This window comes from Aspergillus candidus (genome assembly GCF_002847045.1).
Source record: "Aspergillus candidus strain CBS 102.13 unplaced genomic scaffold BDW47scaffold_26, whole genome shotgun sequence".
NCBI classification, from domain to species: Eukaryota; Fungi; Ascomycota; class Eurotiomycetes; order Eurotiales; family Aspergillaceae; genus Aspergillus; species Aspergillus candidus.
This window is the reverse complement of record NW_020194031.1, coordinates 190,204-208,393: the sequence shown is the minus strand read 5'-3', so window position 1 is coordinate 208,393 and position 18,190 is coordinate 190,204. Positions and strand designations below refer to the sequence as shown.

At 51.8% G+C, this 18,190-nt stretch overlaps 7 protein-coding genes across 7 annotated transcripts; 5 read left to right on the top strand and 2 right to left on the bottom strand.

The window, feature by feature from the left end:
* Positions 1–2,348: 2,348 nt before the first annotated feature.
* BDW47DRAFT_132005 (flavin-containing monooxygenase) lies at positions 2,349–4,180 on the bottom strand (the record flags this gene model as incomplete). Its single annotated transcript, XM_024817453.1, has 5 exons — positions 2,349–2,388; positions 2,434–3,122; positions 3,190–3,532; positions 3,581–3,958; positions 4,017–4,180. The coding sequence occupies 5 exons, from the start codon at positions 4,178–4,180 to the stop codon at positions 2,349–2,351; spliced, it is 1,614 nt and encodes a 537-aa protein (XP_024671550.1).
* Positions 4,181–5,621: 1,441 nt separating this feature from the next.
* On the bottom strand, positions 5,622–6,614 carry BDW47DRAFT_117949 (uncharacterized protein; the record flags this gene model as incomplete). The annotated part of the gene is made up of 1 exon (XM_024815146.1): positions 5,622–6,614. The coding sequence occupies one exon, from the start codon at positions 6,612–6,614 to the stop codon at positions 5,622–5,624; it is 993 nt and encodes a 330-aa protein (XP_024671549.1).
* A 459-nt stretch (positions 6,615–7,073) lies between these two features.
* BDW47DRAFT_106796 (uncharacterized protein) lies at positions 7,074–7,659 on the top strand. The gene is made up of 2 exons (XM_024812846.1): positions 7,074–7,185; positions 7,233–7,659. The coding sequence occupies exons 1-2, from the start codon at positions 7,174–7,176 to the stop codon at positions 7,566–7,568; spliced, it is 348 nt and encodes a 115-aa protein (XP_024671548.1). The 5' UTR covers positions 7,074–7,173; the 3' UTR covers positions 7,569–7,659.
* Positions 7,660–8,075: 416 nt separating this feature from the next.
* Positions 8,076–10,233, top strand: BDW47DRAFT_132003 (Zn(II)2Cys6 transcription factor; the record flags this gene model as incomplete). The annotated part of the gene is made up of 2 exons (XM_024817452.1): positions 8,076–8,312; positions 8,371–10,233. 2 exons carry the CDS (start codon positions 8,076–8,078, stop codon positions 9,982–9,984), a joined length of 1,851 nt encoding a protein of 616 aa, XP_024671547.1. The 3' UTR covers positions 9,985–10,233.
* Positions 10,234–10,966: 733 nt separating this feature from the next.
* Positions 10,967–12,017, top strand: BDW47DRAFT_106794 (cysteine dioxygenase). Its single transcript, XM_024812845.1, has 3 exons — positions 10,967–11,283; positions 11,348–11,657; positions 11,748–12,017. The coding sequence occupies exons 1-3, from the start codon at positions 10,996–10,998 to the stop codon at positions 11,867–11,869; spliced, it is 720 nt and encodes a 239-aa protein (XP_024671546.1). The 5' UTR covers positions 10,967–10,995; the 3' UTR covers positions 11,870–12,017.
* Positions 12,018–14,147: 2,130 nt separating this feature from the next.
* Positions 14,148–15,336, top strand: BDW47DRAFT_106793 (homocysteine S-methyltransferase family protein). The gene has a single exon (XM_024812844.1). The coding sequence runs from the start codon at positions 14,293–14,295 to the stop codon at positions 15,169–15,171; it is 879 nt and encodes a 292-aa protein (XP_024671545.1). The 5' UTR covers positions 14,148–14,292; the 3' UTR covers positions 15,172–15,336.
* Positions 15,337–16,668: 1,332 nt separating this feature from the next.
* BDW47DRAFT_126233 (SRR1 family protein) lies at positions 16,669–17,804 on the top strand (the record flags this gene model as incomplete). The annotated part of the gene is made up of 3 exons (XM_024816525.1): positions 16,669–16,886; positions 16,950–17,609; positions 17,678–17,804. The coding sequence occupies 3 exons, from the start codon at positions 16,669–16,671 to the stop codon at positions 17,802–17,804; spliced, it is 1,005 nt and encodes a 334-aa protein (XP_024671544.1).
* Positions 17,805–18,190: the final 386 nt, after the last annotated feature.

Here is an 18,190-nt window from a genome sequence, read left to right as displayed (position 1 = left end):
CTCTTAGTATGACCAATTCCGGGGTCTACAAAATAGCAGCCCCGCTAATCTATGGAACCCTCTCTATCCGATTCTCTAACTACAGAGAATTCATAGCGATTGTCGCGAGTCTAAGCAAAACTGGTCTTGGGAGACCATTCTTAGAACACGCCAAAAGAGTTGAGATCATGTCTTATCCGGAACGGACACTCCCAGTTCCTTTGGGACGCTGGGTTTGGCGTACGAAGTATTATGGATGTCCGGATACGTCTAGATCCATGCAGCACTATATTTCTCATCATATGAGGTATACTGAAGATTTGATGGGGCGCTGGATCCTGCCTGGAAGCCAATACTGGTCAGGGGATCTTCCCAGCTACATCACATGGTTGATTTTTCGGCCAGTTGTTTCGCTCCTTAAGCGTCTATCTCCTATCCAAGAGTTGTCTTATGCTGTGGCAAACCAGTTTCCTGGGCCCTTGTTGAAAGCCCTCATTGCACACCATCCCTCCTGCCGACTATCAGTTTGGTCGTCTCAGAGCTCTGATAAGCTCAGTAAACATAATCTGGCAGCCTTCTGGTCGAGTGGAAATTGGTTCAGTGACCGATGGAACATGGTGATTGCCAATTCCCAAAATCTTCATGCGATCACCATACATTACCCCGTTTTGTATAGTGCCAACAGATTTGGGTACCCCCATTGGCTTATTCAACTTGTCACCATGGCACCAAACCTGAAACACATTTATCTATACACCGACCTTTGCTGTAGGGCCCCAGAGAGCATGCCTGACAATAAACCTCCAATCGCATCGAAGGGGAACCTCAAATTACAGACGCTTTCTTTCTCTGTGACAACGACGGCCCAAAGATCTGTCAGGTTCGTGTCCCAAATACACGGACTTTTTGCGTCTGGGTCAGCAATTCAACATGCCTTTGATAGTTGGGCAAATTCTATAGAACTTTCTCTTCTTCGAGAATTGATCCTGGCCGGGGCGAAATATCCCTCAATGCTAACGGAGGTTGCTGCGGACCTGAAATGCCTGGAAAGGTTGGTGATTTGCGTCGAGCCCGATCAATGGGCCCAGGATTCTGCTACAGAGTTACGCCATATATTTCAGCGTTTGAATCCGTTGAAGTACCTTACCATACAAGGGCTAGTAGATATTTCACTTATGCACGACATTCTGGGAAGACATGGTCCGCGTTTGGAAGGCCTCCTGTTTGAGCCTTACCTGAGTGACCGGACCTGGCTGTATCCGATTATTGACGACAATCAGCTTCTAAGATTGGCAGAGGCCTGTCCAATCTTAAAAGATCTCCGGGTGCCCATCAGACGCTCTAAAGGGGACCGGACCGAGGTCTTTACCTACAGAGCCCTGGGCAGGTTCTCCCAGCTTTGCTGTTTGATCCTCGACCTCTACGGTGACCCACGGCCAGTCTCACCAGACGGAGTACACTATGCGAATAATCCTGCGAATTCAGCCACAGAATTGGGACGTGGAACTCCAAACAATATTCGAGATATTCTCATTAACTTCAGCATTGACCGCTCTCTCGCCGCTGCCATCTGGAAGGAAATCGCCTCGCACCAAGATTCTCATCGCCTCAACATGCTCCGTATTGTGCCGTGGGGAGTTGAGCCTTTTGATGACAACTTAATCTACGTGTTGACACACCTATCACGGTCATTCCTCGTTACAAATCACGGGAAAGAAGTGGTCGAGGTTGGAGAAAGAGAAAGGAAGGCAGTACTGGTAGATATGGGTCGAGGACCTGCTGGATCAAGGGTCACACCTGCTCTATGGGCAGTCTTGAACAGCATATGGCCGTGGCATGAAAGATGTCATAGTGTTGCTCTACAAACAGATGATGCGTAAGGTGCATTAGGAGTTAGTGTGAAAAACATAATCCAGGGTAATATCAGTAATATTGCGCAGATTCTTACCTCACTGCGTTCGTTCTTAATTCTGCTGTCGGTGAGATAGCTATCAACTTGGATAGGAACTACTGAATGGAGATATTTACATAAAGTCAGAGTGGGTCCTAATGTTCTACATCCATAGAAGGATCTGTCCAAAGAGCATGTTAAGCTGAGTTTTCATATCCACCACTTTGCTTGATCCTTCCAAAAGGCTGTTCCTTTGTTTAATTAGGTATGAACCGCGAGAACCTGCGTTAGTCCCCCTGTATCCTTCAGACTCGCCCATAAAATGGAGATCTTGTACTGATCTGTGGATCTCCAGATACAAAAAGGATTGATTGCTCTGGGCACAGCCCATCAGACAACCCAGCCAGCAAAGCAGAAATCCCGCAGCCACACTCCTTTAATACAGGGAAGCATATGCTGATTGCAGTTCAGCCCACTTTTAACCAGACTTATCCATCGTCTTACCTGCCAATTCCCGACTATCCTTCGCATTAAACGTCTGAAACAAGCTTGGAAACATCGACGTCCCGTCGTCGCGGGCCCGAATGTAATACGAGGTGTCAGCGTCCCGGCGATGCTCCATCTGGCTAAAGCCGTTCCCCAAATATGAAAAGCGGTTCTTGCTCGCATACGTGACGTCGTAGTCGTCGTAGCGCGGCTTCGCCATCGTCTCGATGTAGTGCAGCACGCTGCCCGGCCACAGCGCGGTGACCTTGCCCGTCACGGGGCTCTTGTACCATGTCTTACAGTTGGAGTTCCACACCGTCCGCTCCATGAATAGGTCTTTCTGCGTTATGAAGTCATCGACGGCTTCGCGTTTGGGGTCGAATGTTTTGATGTCCTCTTTTTGCCACCGATTGAGGAACTCTGCGATGTAGGATCCTTGCACTTCGATGCTGGTTATCGAGGGGCCGCTGCCTACTGGGGAGTTGGGGCCGAGGAACATGAAGTAGTTTGGGAATCCGCTTGCGGCTACGCCTAAGTAGCTGCGTGGCTCGTGGGCCCATTCGTCTTGGAGGTTGTGGCCGGAGCGGCCGATCAGGGGGAAGCGTGGGCGGAAGGTTGTGTCGAAGCCGGTGGCGCAGATGAGTATGTCGAGCGCGGTCTCGGTCCCGGTAGAGGTGATACAGCTTGTAGGGGTGATTTCGGTGATTTCGCCGTACAGTGCAGTGACGTTCGGGAGGGTCAGGCTCTCGAGATAGTTCACGCCGGGCTTGGACAGAGTTGGTCAGCGGCGGCGATTGATAATGATAGAAGGAAAGGATACAAGGGGAAAATACGGTAAGTCGACGACATCCCACCGGGAAATTGGGAATCAGCTTGTCGGCAAGCTCTTCGTTGTTGATCTTCTCCTGCATACTGGCCTTCATATACCCGGCTGTCTGGGTCTGCATAGGCCAGTCTTTGATGAAGAGCGGATACACGCCTGTCAACACCTTTTCGGTGGTCTTGCGCATCTTCAAGTGTTCCTCGGGATTTTCACGGAATTGCTGCCTCTCTTCATCTGTATGTTCGCGCATTTCTGACCCAAATGTTGGGATCACCCACGTGGGCTTCCGGATGAAGGTCGTTACATGTTTGGCAACTTTCTGGATCTGGGGGAGGATTTGGATTCCCGACGAGCTAGAGTGGTTAGCGTACATACATAGTGTATTTGGAAAGTAGGCGTACCCATTTCCAATCAGTCCGACATTCTTCCCCGTCAGATCAACGTTGTCTTCCCAGGCTGCGGTGTGGAGCAGCGGACCCTTGAAGCTTTGGATACCGGGAATTGTAGGCCAGCGCCACGAATTCAAGACACCACATGCATTGATGAGAAAGTCACATCGTCGCTCAAAGGTAGATCCTGTCTCGTGTTTCTGAACCTGCACTACCCACTCGGAGGCCTTCTCGTCCCATCGGGCTCCGGTCACTTCGTGGTGACTCGCGATGTACTCACGGAGCTCGTGCTTGTCGACAAAGCCACTGAAGTATTGGAAGATCTCGCGCGATGAGGAATAGGTGGAAGACCAGTCGCACTTGGGATCGAAAGTATACGTGTAGTTGTGACTATTCCATTCAGCGGGATGAACCTTGGGTGCTTGACAGACAGAAGAGATGGACTTACGCAGGAACGTCGCATGCGCAACCCGGATACCGATTCTCGAACCAAGTTCCCCCGATGTCTGCATTTTTCTCGTATATATCTAGCACAAAGTCTGTGAAATTATACTTCAGTTTGTATGCCATATAGATTCCCGATGCCCCCGCGCCGATGATAACCACGCGCATGGTGCGATTTGCGTGAAGCGGCGCATCGCGGCACTGTGGTTTGGGGCCGTTACCGACATGTTGCCCATCTGGAACTGTCATTTCCTTTCCGTTGAGTGATGGAGTTAGGTATAGCGGAGGAGAAGGCTTCATCATGGCGCAGGGGCAGAGATTTTATAATATACCCCGCGATCTCATGCCAATGACCCATTTCGCAAAATTGACATCAGCCTAGTCGGCGCCATTCTGGACCTCGCCTTATGTTCATGGTTTATTGGCCAGATGGAGGGCATCTGTGAAAATTTTTTGAATGCGATAGGTGCTCAAATCACGCCAAGGAGGGGGGGAGATAGTAGTCTCATATTAGCCTGTTCGTATGATGATTAGATACTCCTCCGGTCCGAGGTCCATGACTGAGGTCTTTGTAGCGGAGAGCTCTCAGGAACCAGTTGTTCAAGACTCCTCCAGTCCAAGATCCGTGCTTAAAGACTTTGTACAGAATGCCCTCGAGAAACATTCCATCTGGAGTAACAGTATTGCTATCATGGAGCTGCGTAGTTTGTCCCCTTCCCTCGCATCCAAGAACTGCTATGACCCACTTTAACTTAGGGCTAGTAGATATCACCATCCCAGAGGGTTAGTGTCTGCCATCTAGCTCGGATGTTCATTCGTGTTAGGAGATAGTCAGCCCCGCTGCCACGGCGCTCACTATTGGCGTGATCTCCTGTAGGGGCGGCATACTCCCACGGACTCAAAGGAGACATTGGGATGCGGAAACTAAACAATGGGACGCTAGGCCGACAGGAATTGATTCCCTTAACGTGTGATTGCTGGCCCTTGGTCCGAGGCTATGACATTGGTATGCGATATTGGGATATTGGGATTATACAGAGTGACGAGGTTAACATATTGATGCTATTGTACCTGCCGAACTTGGGTTCTTTCGTTGGTACAATCGATCCATACATCCGCGAAGGATTAGTAATTGATGGGACCCTGAACGATCTCTGTAAATTCAAATTACCAGAATTCGACATGTAAATACACCCAGCCTGCTCTGGCCCATGAACCAACGTAGCGTAAAGCCCCCCCCTGGCTTAGGGCTGATCCTTATCTAGATTTCGGCGAGTGACGTCGGTCTATACCTCGACCGTGTCGAGATCTGGTAAGACACGCAACCATTCGAACGAGGCCTCATGACTTGCCACGGGTCTAGCATTCAGGAATGGCAATATACAATAGCTGTGTCAGGGCTAGAGTTTGGTGACGCGGTTTGCTTTCCGCTAGACGGTGGTAGGTCCCTGGGGTGTGTCCGGCCACCAAGGATGGCTCCCAAACTCCACGGACGGAGTGAGCCCCCACCGGGATCCGGTATTTTCTTCCCTTCACCCTCAAGATACCTGGCCTGGTCAATAGGCACAGGAAGGTCCTTTTACGGACATGACCAAGGTCCATCCACCAGTCAAGGCGGAGCTCCCTCCCTTCCGGCTTCTTTGTCGAAATTGGTGACGTCGCCGTTGTGAAGACTGATGAGGAATCGACAGTTGGCGCAGGGGTCTACCAGGCTGCGCCATATGACCCCAGATAGTCGGTCATCGTACATATGTGCGATGCCTATGTACCTCTTGGACAAAGCCAAGCCATGCACCCGCCCCGCTTCTTCAGCCGTTCTGCGAGCCATCAAAATCCTGCGGAAGGGATAGGTCTCGCCGCAGCGGCCAAATGGCGTACCCCGACCTCTTCCTGATGCTCGGATGGTGGGGGTCCATGCCTGCGACCAGTTGGCGAGTGTCAACAACGGCGATCTTATCACCCCATATCGGGCGCGGTCCAAAACGGCCAGCCAGGATCCTCCTATCCCACGGGCAGCAAAACCTCCTCTCGAGGCGCCCAGGCAGTACTCCCCTGCCTCAGTCCAAGTGCACTGGAAAATTGCCGGCCATTTCCCCTCCCCGAGGAGCTTCATACACCACTGCCCAAAGACAGCGGTAAGCGGAAGGTAAAAATTCCGCTTTGTGGCCCCCGTGGGAGCACTGCCTAGACTACTCATGAACAGCCCTAGAAGGTCTGGAAGCGCCCAATATGCGATTCCCTCGTGCTTCCACTTTATGAGACGAAGGCTTGCTACCGCGGACGGCCAGTGAGGATTCGGTTCGCGAGCGATGTTCTGTGACGGGGGAGGGATGAGGTAGTCGCTGCCGTCGGGACAACTGTTATAGAAGTTAGCAATCTCCACGCCACGCTTGGCTTTATAGTGCTGCGGAATCACCGACCGAAGTCGCGTCACGTTCTGATGTATTGACATCAGGTTTCCTACACACTGGGAGGGAATGCCGTATACCCCCGGGCGGTTGACGATATCCTGCAAACAGACAACAATCTCGTCCAGCGTAAAGCTGTAGGCGATTCGAAGATCAGCCTGGCCGTTGAGCCAGAGAAGCAGATGCTCAGCCATTGTGACAATGCTGGTGATAGACGTGCCTCTACAAATCTTCTACAAGACTACGAAGGACAACAACTTGTTACTGTAGGCGACTGCAGTCACGTTTGCCCTTTCTCTTTCCCAATCGAGCTGGAGCATTTCCCCTCTACTGAGCTATTTACTTTTTCTCTAACAAAATGGCCTCTTGCAGCAGTTTAGGAAGGATCGTAATAATTAAAACAAACCCAGGCTAATGAGAGCGGGTAAATATGCTGGGTAGGCAGAGTCATGATTAGTGCTACTCGCATTTCAATGTCAGTCGGAAAGAAAGAATAGGATCACAGTGGCTACACAATCCAGAAGGACCAACGTATATGGTAGATGTATGGATCAGTTCGCGCACCCGCAATCCAATGCTTAAATGAGGTCATCACGAAACTTTGACCCCTGCTGCTCCTTGATACTGACTCATCACCCAACTCTTAAGAAATAACTAGACCCAGCATTTCTACCACCACTACTACTCCTACTACCACGCACCAACCCTTGTACATTGCAACAACTGCTCTCTCACATCGAACTAGCGTTTGCCATGGAAATTCCGGTACGTCACAGAAAGCGCGACAGCATCGAGTCTAATGGATAGAATAGGCGGATCAAATGCCCGATGGCTGGACGAATGACCCTAAAGAGCTCGAGGGATATTTCAGCCCCAATTCGCAAGAGGTGGAATTTGCGAGAGACCATGGTCTAGGGGACGTCTCGCTACTGCTCGTCAACACACGCGATACTGGGAATCTCGGGTTTATCATCACATCCGGGGGGCGTTATTATTGGGGTGATTTCATGATTGATTATCTCTTTGAGATCACCCAGCCAAAGACTTTCTCGGCGATTCTATGCCGTCTTGCCCAAGGGGGAATTACGGCTTTGGGAATGAAACGGATGAAGCAGATACCGCTCGAGGGAGAGAACAAGGACGTCTGAGTCGATTGAGTCAGCGGGATAGTCTTCCAGAATGAATCTACATGGATCATCTCATCGTCTTCACAGTCGACGGAAGACGAGCGAAGGTGGTAAATTCGAAAACCATTTCCAAATCAATTTGACCCAGTTCTGTATCTCTCACAAAGACCTTCTAGCCCAATCCAAGTGGTGCGTGTACCCTGTATAGTCCCCGACGGGAGATCTATATAATTCCCCCGGGCTTTGATTAGGGGCCTAGTATACCAAAGATAACCAGTGAAAACCCCAGTAAGATTGCTGGATAACCAGCCGCCATGTAACGATGTGAACAGAACCACCTTGATCGGCAAATATCTACATATCCATAGAATCTAGCAATCTTCCACCATCTCTATAGAAAGTGCCTCCCCGATACGCTATACCGCATCCAGCAACTCTGCAGTCACCTGCCATCGCCCTTAGTCAACCGATCCCCGATCCCCTCCTCCAAAACCACCAACTTCCATCTGGATTTCCCTTCTCACGCCAATGACTCCCACGCCCTCTCGATCGACCAAGGCCAACGGTCTGGCATCGTTGGCCTGTACGGAGTGCCGCAAACAGCATCTGAAATGCGACGCCGGGAGACCGTCTTGTGCGCGATGCGTGCAAGGTGGGACATTATGCCAGTATTTGCCTTCGCGACGGGGCGGTCGCCGACGGGCTCGCGACTCGCCCTATCACCAATCCCGCTCGGTCCCGAGCGCGTTGGGTGATATTTCTAGTGTCCGTAAACGGTTCCTTCTGACGCATGGGTTTAACAAAATTGACGGTCCTTTTTTAGGCTCGATACCCGACAATGGGCTCCGTGCTGCAAATTCACCCCAATGCGCAGACGCACACCCCTGACAATACCCCGTCGGAGCGAATCGGGGACTCGGATTTGTCCAGCATCTCCACCGACCAGATCCCCTGGCCCACGATGCTGCCTCCAAGCGTGTCCGGTTCGAATTATACCGAGCAGCCCGGTCGGTCCTGGACAGACGATGACCGTTTACCGCGCCTCTATTATGAGAACTTCCACGCCGCTCATCCCGTGCTGGTGCCGAGTACGGCATACAACGACCGGAACTATCCACACTTTCTGCAGCTCGTGGTGAATTTTGTGGGCTCCAACTATGTCCCCTCGAGTCCCAGCCAGGAGTTCAAGGCCCAGATTGCTGCCGAGTTGGCCAACAGCAACGACCGGTCCCCGTGCATGGTCCAGGCCTGTCTGATCTACTCAATTGCCCTCTACGCTCGCAATGAATGGCCAGAAGCCCAGGACGCCTTTGCGCGCAGTCTGGAGCTGGCCTTGGAGCTGGGCATGAATCGGTCGGATTTCGCCTTGTCCGCGCATCCGGAGCAGTCCGTCGACGCGGAGAGCATGCGCCGGACGTGGTGGGAGTTGTATGTCACCGACATCTACCGGGCGGTCACCTTCAAATCGAATCCAATCCGTTGCAGTGCCGTCTCGGCCGAGGTGTCCCTCCCCTGCGAGGAATCCATCTACAATGGGGGTGGTGATATTCCCAAGCCGCGCATGATCCTCGACTTTCGGCGGCGCATCTTCGCCGCCGATGACGATCTGTTTTCCTCGTTCAGCTACCGCATTGAGGCCGCGATGATCTTATGCCGGGTGTTGGTGCTCAATCGACTCCGAGACTGTCATCGCGACCACCTGCAGGCCGTCGAGAATGCGTTGGTCAGTTGGATAAATCATTTGCCGCCCAAGAAACTGGACATTGTCGACTGCTACGGAAATGTCGACGAAATGATGTTCCAGGCGCATTTGACCATTTCCTACGCCGCGATGCTGCTTCATCTACCTCGGAGCGACCTGCAGCCCGTTCTGCAGGAACCCGACGATCGCTTCTGGCCGGGTGCGTCCGCCCAGTTCTCCTCGACCTTCACCCGCTTGGTGCACAGCATCAAGTCGACCGAGGCGTCGAGACGGGTGTCAGATCTGATTTCGGTCTGCCCCAACGTGCAAAAACATACCCCATTCGTCATCCCGGCCTTGGCACTGTGCGGAATGATCCAGATCGCCACGTCCAAAAGCCACTCCGAGGAATGTTTCGACCATCACTGCAATCGTGTAACCCTGGTGCTGGGCTGCCTGAAAAGCACGAAACGGACGTGGTCCGTGGCCGGGACGGCATACGATTGTCTCCGGTCATCCGCCGCGGAGGTGTTGTCGCGCTCAATGGACCGGTGGAATGCAGAACCACTGAACAAGCTGATTCCCACCGAACCCGCGCCTAATGGACCTGAACGGCCCAGCTCGGGCGGTCGAACCGCCTTGCGGACGATGGATGGGAGTGAATTCATGCCCCCAGACTTGGCCCCCGCGTTCATTGACCCCACCTGTTACAATGCCTCCTTTTTCAGTCCCGTTCCAACGTTTGATCTAGGCTAGAGGATATGAGAGGACACATTTCCTGTGAAGGAATTCTTGTTGGGGTCTGGCCCGCCCCTTGATAAAGCGAGTTTAACCGACGACCGGCGGTCGGCGAGTGACTACATCATTCGCCGAATGGTCACTGATAAGCGATATCATTGGTTTGTCGGTTTCTTTCCCCACATGGATCCACGATACCTCCTGCGGTCGGGGATTGATTTATCTGCATTGGTTGGGCCTGGACACCCTAGTGTTACACATAGTAACATTACTTGTCTGCGAGAAGCCAATTCTTATCACTCCATGCTGATCACTCGTTCAGGAGAGAGTACATCAGGAACCCTGGTTACATCCGACGTCTAAGACGGTCAGCTAGGCCTGCTGCAGCCTCGGGAATGCCGAGCTTGCTCAATGCCAGGCTGTATTCTACTCGGCGAAGGAATGTGGTTGGACAGCTCGGATGGTTACATTGCCGTCCAGGCACGATATTCCCAGCGTCTTGACAGCACCTCGCTCTTAAATAACTGTCGCGGTGCATGGGATAAACATGAGTAAATCGCACAGGTTTATCTTGCGTATACGAAATTTCTCCACTTGATTTGCATTTGTGTCGTATATATTACCTCCTGGTCTACGAGCCGTTGTTCCACCTGGGCACAATTTAAGGTTATCTAGCCATACCGCCATGCCCATCCCGGGGATGGCACAAGCACCGCACATTGCACCGTCAACTAGTTTCCCTGATAGCGCTGATATCAGCCAATCCCTTGCGATAAGTCATATGGAACAGCCCGTATAATTGATTGCCCAGCATTCCTTGACTAGTTGTTGACCGACCCTGTAAAGGGTGAGAGTTCCATGGCTCGGCGACCGGTCAATCGCCGATCGACTATGCATATCTCGGTGACGTCCTTTGGCAGCTTTCGAGTCCTTATATACTGGGTCTTTCGCTGCTTTCAAGAACCAAATATCCTCAACCTCAAGATTGAATTTAAACTTATCAAAAGAACCATACCAAACAAATAAATAATGTCCTCCGCAATCCTCTCCCCCAACACCGGGATCACTCCCGCTGCCACTCCCCACTACCAGTCTAACCCAGACCGATACACCCTCGATGACTTAGTAGCCTCTATAAAAGAACATCTCGGAGAGCAAGGTGGCATCTCGTCCGAAGAAGTCAACGAGGAATACCTCATCTCCCTCGCCAAAAAGTACAACTCCAACCCAGCGGACTGGGCGCCCTACTGCTACAACGACCCCAGCAAGAACTACACTCGCAACGCAATTGAAAACATCAACAACAAAGCGAACATTGTATGTTTCCCACACGCGCCACCTACTCCCGATCATCTTTACTAACGCACGAGTCAAAAAACAGCTCTTATTAGTATGGAACCCGGGCAAAGGCTCCCCCATCCACGACCACGCCAACGCCCACTGCATCATGAAAGTCCTCGCCGGCGAGCTCTGCGAAACTGTCTATCGCGCTCCCCCTTCGTCTGCCCATGACGACCACGAGTCCGGGTACGGTTCCGGGAGTGGGACCGATGGGGAACAGACCGACAAGCCGCTGCAGATCAAGTCGGTAAACACCCATGGCCCTAACGAGGTGGCCTATATCTCGGATGAGATTGGGTTGCATCGTGTGCACAACCCGAGTTCCTCGCGTTTGGCGGTTTCTCTTCATTGTAAGTTCCTTCGTCTGCCTGTATGCTTTGTTGCGGCCGGGTTAGATGCTTTGTTCTGGACGAGATGCTGACGGGCTACTGCTTGTGAAGTGTATACCCCGCCTAATGCTGCCGACTACGGGTATAACATCTTCGATGAAAAGACTGGGAAGGCGTGTTTCGTGCCGCAGGCGAAGTCAGTTGCGCAATCTTCAGAGTGTACCCAGTCATAGGTATCTTCTGGTTGGTTGATTGCGCCTTGTCTCGGTTTCATAGGTGGGAGTTGCGGGATTATATTGTCGTTATTATCTGACGCGTTCGAGCCGGCATGATTGCTTTCAGTATTGTTATTATCACACGGCATACTCAGCTGGAATGAGATGTGCACACTAATTTATTGAACGCTTTCCATTATAATTCATTCCGTTACTACATTAATTTACTGTGGGGTAGGAAAATTGGAAATCTGTAGATCTCAAACTTCTAATTTAACTTAATTTCCATAACTACTTTGCAATCAACAAATACAGAACGTGGCCACAAGAAAATGCATGGCAAACCAAACATTGGTTCACACCCGTTGAGTGGCCAAATCAAAACCAGTCGGCGACCCATCGGCGACCGACCAACTACCCCTTTCGGTGATTGACCCGGGGTCACAACTATACGTCAGTCCGCATTCCCATCATGCGATAAACGTCCAATCCAGTCGTGGAATAAAGCAATCAACCAAGTCAGGTAGATAGGTCACTTTGAACCGGACACTCCCGTCTTGATCCACCGGGGCTCCACCCGTCTGGCGTCGGATTCTTATACCGCGTCTTCACCGCATCTTGTCGCCCGCACCTTGGATACGTAATATTGCCTGTTTGGGTTGAGTAGTGAGACGTCTCAGACGGTCTCCATTTTGCTCTTGACTGGGATGATTCTGTCCCTTGCTATGTCTAGGGTGGGAGGATAGACAGGGTTGCTATGGTGTCGGTTGAAGACGCGAAACTAACCGTCTAGGATATTAAGCCTTCGCTAGCCGACTGCCTGGTATAAGCGGCGATGACTGGGATAGGGAAATGGGTAATTGTTGGACATTTTCAAGGGGATGATTTAGGGGCAATATCAAGTCTTGGGAGTGTCCTTCGGACTGCTTTTATGAGGCCTTCGAGCTCACTCGGTGGGTAATGTCCTGCTGACGGTTTGTCTTATCCATAAAGAGGGCATGACTCGATAGATACTTTGATTACCCCTTCATGATCCGGGCGATGGTGTGTCTTGAGGGACTGAGAAAGTGCCCGGGCTTTGGTTGACAGTTATTCTCCTTGGAGTCTTTCCCAACTGCGATAGTACTATCAATATTGTTTGCCTTTGGGCTTATAGAATATCGGCGCAGTACCATATTAGCTTCTCATTGGGCATTTGATATGCCCAGGAACACGGCGCCTGGATTCAGGGTCTAGAATATGCTAGACAGCTCAGTCTGAATAGCGGATCTCAACACACGTGGGGCTAACTCTGCTGCCGGTGCTTTGTGATACTTGCGGCCCACGGTACATCGGCAATCGAAATGCAGTTGGAGATTACCCACTACTAGTAATGGTTCTTCTCACACTGCATCTGCCTACATTGCTTGCCTAGCGAGTGGCCTTTGCCTTGTTTCGCGTCCATCATGATGTCCTGTCTAGTATAAATGCTGTGCCTAGTAACGATAGCGACCCGGAGTTTCTCCGTACAATTTGCAGTGCAGTGGCCAGTACAGAGTATGTCTCAATCCCTAACTGTTACAATGAACCCGTGTTCAACACACTACAACCTAATGGTACATAGCAACGAATTAATCTGGAATGGGTCATACGTGGCTTCGCTAATTCTATGGCTGCAATAGCGCTCGAGTAACCTTAACGGCTACATGGGTGTATGACAACCACGTCTTATTCTCCTAGCGTATGCATAGTTATCAGACCATTGTAAGTGTTATTGCAGATGTAGAGAACCATCAATTGTATGTTTTGGGATATTGCTCTGCTAGATGTTGAGATATATATGTCGGACATTTACGGTGAAAACATAGTTCTTGCGGCTTTAGTATTGGAGCTCATTGCAGCTGCAGTAACACTCAACTGCTTCACATTCCTCAAGAATTGCAAACCTAAGACAGTAAATACTATTCGGCATTCAAGAGAAGTTCACAAGTTTTCAAACTTGTAGACTACCCAGGTAGGTAGGTATGCAAGTAGAAAGAGGGCGTGGAGGATAACAGGTGACCGATAAGATAAGGCGGATCACGGGAAAAACAAAGCCAATCCATATCCAATCCAACTCTTCATCTTTCATCTTTCCTCCCAATTATCATATGTCTGCCTAACCTATACCAATTATTATTATCTTTTATCTAGATAGGTATCGAATTGAAATGCGAATTCTCCTTCTCGACGGTGGTCTGGGAACCACCCTAGAAGCCTCGCCGTATCACTTGACCTTCACTTCCGACACACCTTTGTGGTCCGCTCATTTGTTGGTCGCCGATCCAGCAACTTTGGGTGCTGTCCATGCTTCATTCGTCGCCGCCGGTGCTGATATCATACTCACGGCGACCTACCAGACCAGTTTTGAGGGTTTCGCGAGAACGCCGCCTGGATATGGCCCCGACGATGCAGCACGGTATATGCGGTCTGCGGTGACATTGGCCCGAGATGCAGTGGGCCCATTGGCAACGGATGTTGTGGAGCATGACAGGAAGGACATAACTAGAAAGGGCGGAAAACGGCCAGTTCACATTGCATTGTCCCTGGGACCATACGGTGCCACCATGTCTCCCATCGCTGCCGAATATTCCGGCCTCTACCCTGACGCGATGAACTCCGAGGCCGTCCTGCGTGACTGGCACGCACAGCGACTCAGGATATTCACTGACGACGAATGCTCGTGGAACAACGTGCAGTACGTGGCCTTTGAGACCCTGCGGCGAGCCGACGAAGTTCGTGCAGTCCGTGGCGCCATGGCAGATGTTGCTGGGAACATACCGGCGGAGAAACAAAAGCCCTGGTGGATCACGGGCGTGTTTCCTGCTGATGAGCTAGACGAGGATGACATACGGAGCTGGGTGCGTGCAGCCGTTGGCGGTGTGGAAGAGAGTCTCCCTCGCCCCTGGGGGATCGGGATAAACTGCACCCGACTTGATCACATCCGGCGCATTGTGTCGGTCATGCAGCTAGAACTAGCCCAGATGGCAACTGCCGGTGGGGAATTCGTCGACCAGTGGCTTTCTCGATCGGGGCGACCTTGGCTCGTGTTGTACCCCGATGGCACGCAAGGGGAGCGGTACGACCCTGCTACGAAAGCCTGGATAGCTCCCGGCTCGGAGTCCGACAAGGAAATTGTTGCACGACCCTGGAGTGAGCAGGTCGGAGATGTCGCACACGACTTGATGAATGCACACTGGGAGGGCTTAATTATTGGTGGGTGTTGTCGGACGGGGCCGCGGCAGATCGAAGAATTGCGAGCAGTTGTTGATGGCAGACTGGCTGGGAAATTCCAGACTTGAGGGACGTGCCAATGCCTCTCAGGCGATATGAGGCAACCAATGCGTTGGCTCATCCTAAGTCATCCGCTAAGCTTGCCAGCGATGAAACCCTCGTGATATTACATTTTTATTTTTATTTTTCAATTTTTTTTTTTTCCTACCACCACGCCTTTACGGCTCAACTCCAAGGACTGTGGACTATGGACAAGCCACACATGCGGGGTAAGGAAGACGTCATGCTCTAATCTAAGCATGGCAAAATCCCCAGCCCGAGGAGTTGACACCATCCACACGTGGGCCGTTCTGGAAGAAGCACCACCGCCCATATTACATGCATCTGGCATTCACAAGGCGAAGAGCGAAAGTCTGGTACGATAATGTCTATCTTGACATGGTGGCCATGCAATGCCACAAGTCTCTACATCGCACGCTGTAACCTGCCGGCAGACGAGGCGTCGTATCAGTTGGTCTATCCAGTGAACGAACCCATGGCCATGCATAGTGACCAGCATCCCCCATACAGCTGGCCTTCGCCGCCCTGGACACGACTGTATGGCGTGGATGGCGCCTCATGTCGGGATGGATATCCAACGAATCATCCCAATCATGAGGCCACGTGAAAAGGAGCCCCTTGCGCAACGGTTGCTGGATCTAGCAAAGGTTGGTAGACCTTGAGAAGGAACCAGCTCTAGCAGGGGGAATTCCTTCGACGACAGGTGGTGAAGGCCAACTCAGCACTACGCTCGCAACCCGCGACGCCGTCCTTCTCTAGGCACCACCAAACTTGGCGCTTGATCAGCCGCCAACAGAGCACGATAGGGCATTCCAATCGGAGCAGACGGAGGTGTTGGGCCCTGACTTGGGTTCGTCTCCAGCGATGGCTCGAAGCACCCAAACATGGCCATGCGCATTCTAGAGCAAGCATGTCCCGCAGTACGGAGCAAATATAGATAGTAAAATCGACCGGGATGGACTCAATTTCCGCTAATTACCGGCGGGGGGAACGGTTAGCGCGCGTTATTAATATCACTAATACACCCCAATATAGCAGTCCAACAACCAACATCTCGCGATATTAATAGCCATTTTGGCCCGCAACTCCCGCGATCCAATGAGGACAGCCCACCAACTTCCCACGGCGTTGGAACACACAGCCTTCTTCCTCGGCTAGCGGTGAAGGGCCCATGCGATCACCACGCCCGTCGCAAACAAATGAGAGCCACAGAATGGCGATTTCCAGGCCGCGCCAGACCCAGCAGGCTGGTTCTGCGCTGATAGTCGCTGCCCTTGGGGCGCGATGATCGTGGTCTGTGTGTTGTTCTGCGCCTGCTATATAAGGTCCCGGGAGGGAGCGATCAGCTTCCAAGCCGTCCCATCACGGCTCGACGTTGATCGCTTTCTATCTGGCCTGTACTGGACCTGTTCTCAATTGCATTTGACCGCTTCGTCCTCGTATATTCTCGAAACTCCGGTGGCTTGCGAAACATCGTCATGCCAGACCTCCCTCATGGTGTAGAAATGGCACGGGATGGGAAGGCGCTAGCCGTCGCAATCCGGGAACGGGTTGGCCATATCAATCGCCTCTATCGGTCGGGAAAGCCGCTGTTCCCCCGCGAAATGTTGGCCGATCTGGATCGACAAATCGACGATGGCAATGAGGAGATTCACATCGTGGATTTGGAAGGCGTGGGACAGACCTACAGCAGGAGCGTACCTGGTTGGTGTACAGACTTTGCGTAGGTTTTTGCTCTTCCTCGTCTGGTTGGACTAGGTCGCACACATCTCACTAATACGAGCAGAAACACGTATCGGATCAGTTATCACAGCATCCAGTCGCTCACTTGCGTCCACCCCAGTTTCCCTGAGTTGATCCTTCGCGATCGGGCTCCCGTGTCTATCGGTTATACGAGTGCCTGGGAACCCTGCAAGACGACGCTGGATGATGTGCGTGATGTCTTCTTCGCCAAGCGCCAGGCCTGGAGGACAAGTGCTACGTGCCAGGGACTCCTACAGCATTTATCGTCCATGGAGATCCGACCACGTATCACCAAGATTGTGTGCCTTGGACTGGGCAGCTTTGGTGCGATCAACGGCTGCCACTCTACGCGCTGTCACGCCCAGCATGCGGCCATAGAGACAATTGCGACAGCTTTGGCCCGGCGCGGGGTCAGTGGAGGGCATGAAATCCAATGCTTCGCGCAAGACCCGGCCTATGACTCTGTGGACCACGCGCTTTTGCGCGAGCTAGGGATCTATCTGCTGGATGATCCCAAAGGTTTTTTGGAGATCGACGAAGAAACGCTTGTTTTCTCGGTAAGTCCAAACGTCCCTGTCAAACAGATTGTTGCGGATGTCCAGTGGCCCGCCGCGATGATCTGGAATACGGTCGTTGCGGAGGAAAAGGAAGATACACGCTGGGTCAAGCGAACGGAGGAAAATGGGGGCATTTCATGGATGTGGTGAGTTCAAACGATAAAAAAAAAAAGATCTCTTCCTCAATCGGAGGATATATAACTGATATGGTTAGCCCGTTCACGACGGATCCTGACTCGATGCGCGTGCGGAGCATGGTGAAGAAATACAGCCAGGAAACCCTGCAGGACCCAAATGAATACTTTGGCGACTTGACCATCTACATGAGAGGGCCCGCATGATCGAACATAATGCGTGTAACGCCCCAGCTTCGAGAGGGCTGCTCGTTTGCCAGGAACACCTGAATCACATAAATAGTTAGAAGACAGACCCCGCAATGGAATGATGTGTTTCCGACGTTACATTGATCTTGGTCTATGGATCTAGTTTCTTCATCGGAGCCACAAGTACCGGCTTACGAATCAGGCCAGCCATCGGAGTCATCTCGCCGAGACTGGCAAATGGCTGAGTCCGATAGGAGCTGGACAACTGGAGTACAGCTAAGAACCGGGACCCCCTTCAGCATGCAGGGCATGCGCAGCTTGTGTCGTAAACTCTATTACCCATATCCCGTCCTTTGTGGGACGTTCCCAATTCGTGGAGTCCGCATGGAAGCTGAGGGTGGAGT

What these genes read in the sequence shown, in the direction of transcription:
- BDW47DRAFT_106794 (XM_024812845.1), top strand. Translation starts at nt 10,996, where the DNA reads ATGTCCTCCGCAATCCTCTCCCCCAACACCGGGATCACTCCCGCTGCC. An exon ending in TCAACAACAAAGCGAACATT is followed by an intron (nt 11,284 to 11,347) that starts GTATGTTTCCCA and finishes GTCAAAAAACAG; the next exon opens with CTCTTATTAGTATGGAACCC. An exon ending in TTTGGCGGTTTCTCTTCATT is followed by an intron (nt 11,658 to 11,747) that starts GTAAGTTCCTTC and finishes CTGCTTGTGAAG; the next exon opens with TGTATACCCCGCCTAATGCT.
- BDW47DRAFT_106793 (XM_024812844.1), top strand. Translation starts at nt 14,293, where the DNA reads ATGCGGTCTGCGGTGACATTGGCCCGAGATGCAGTGGGCCCATTGGCA.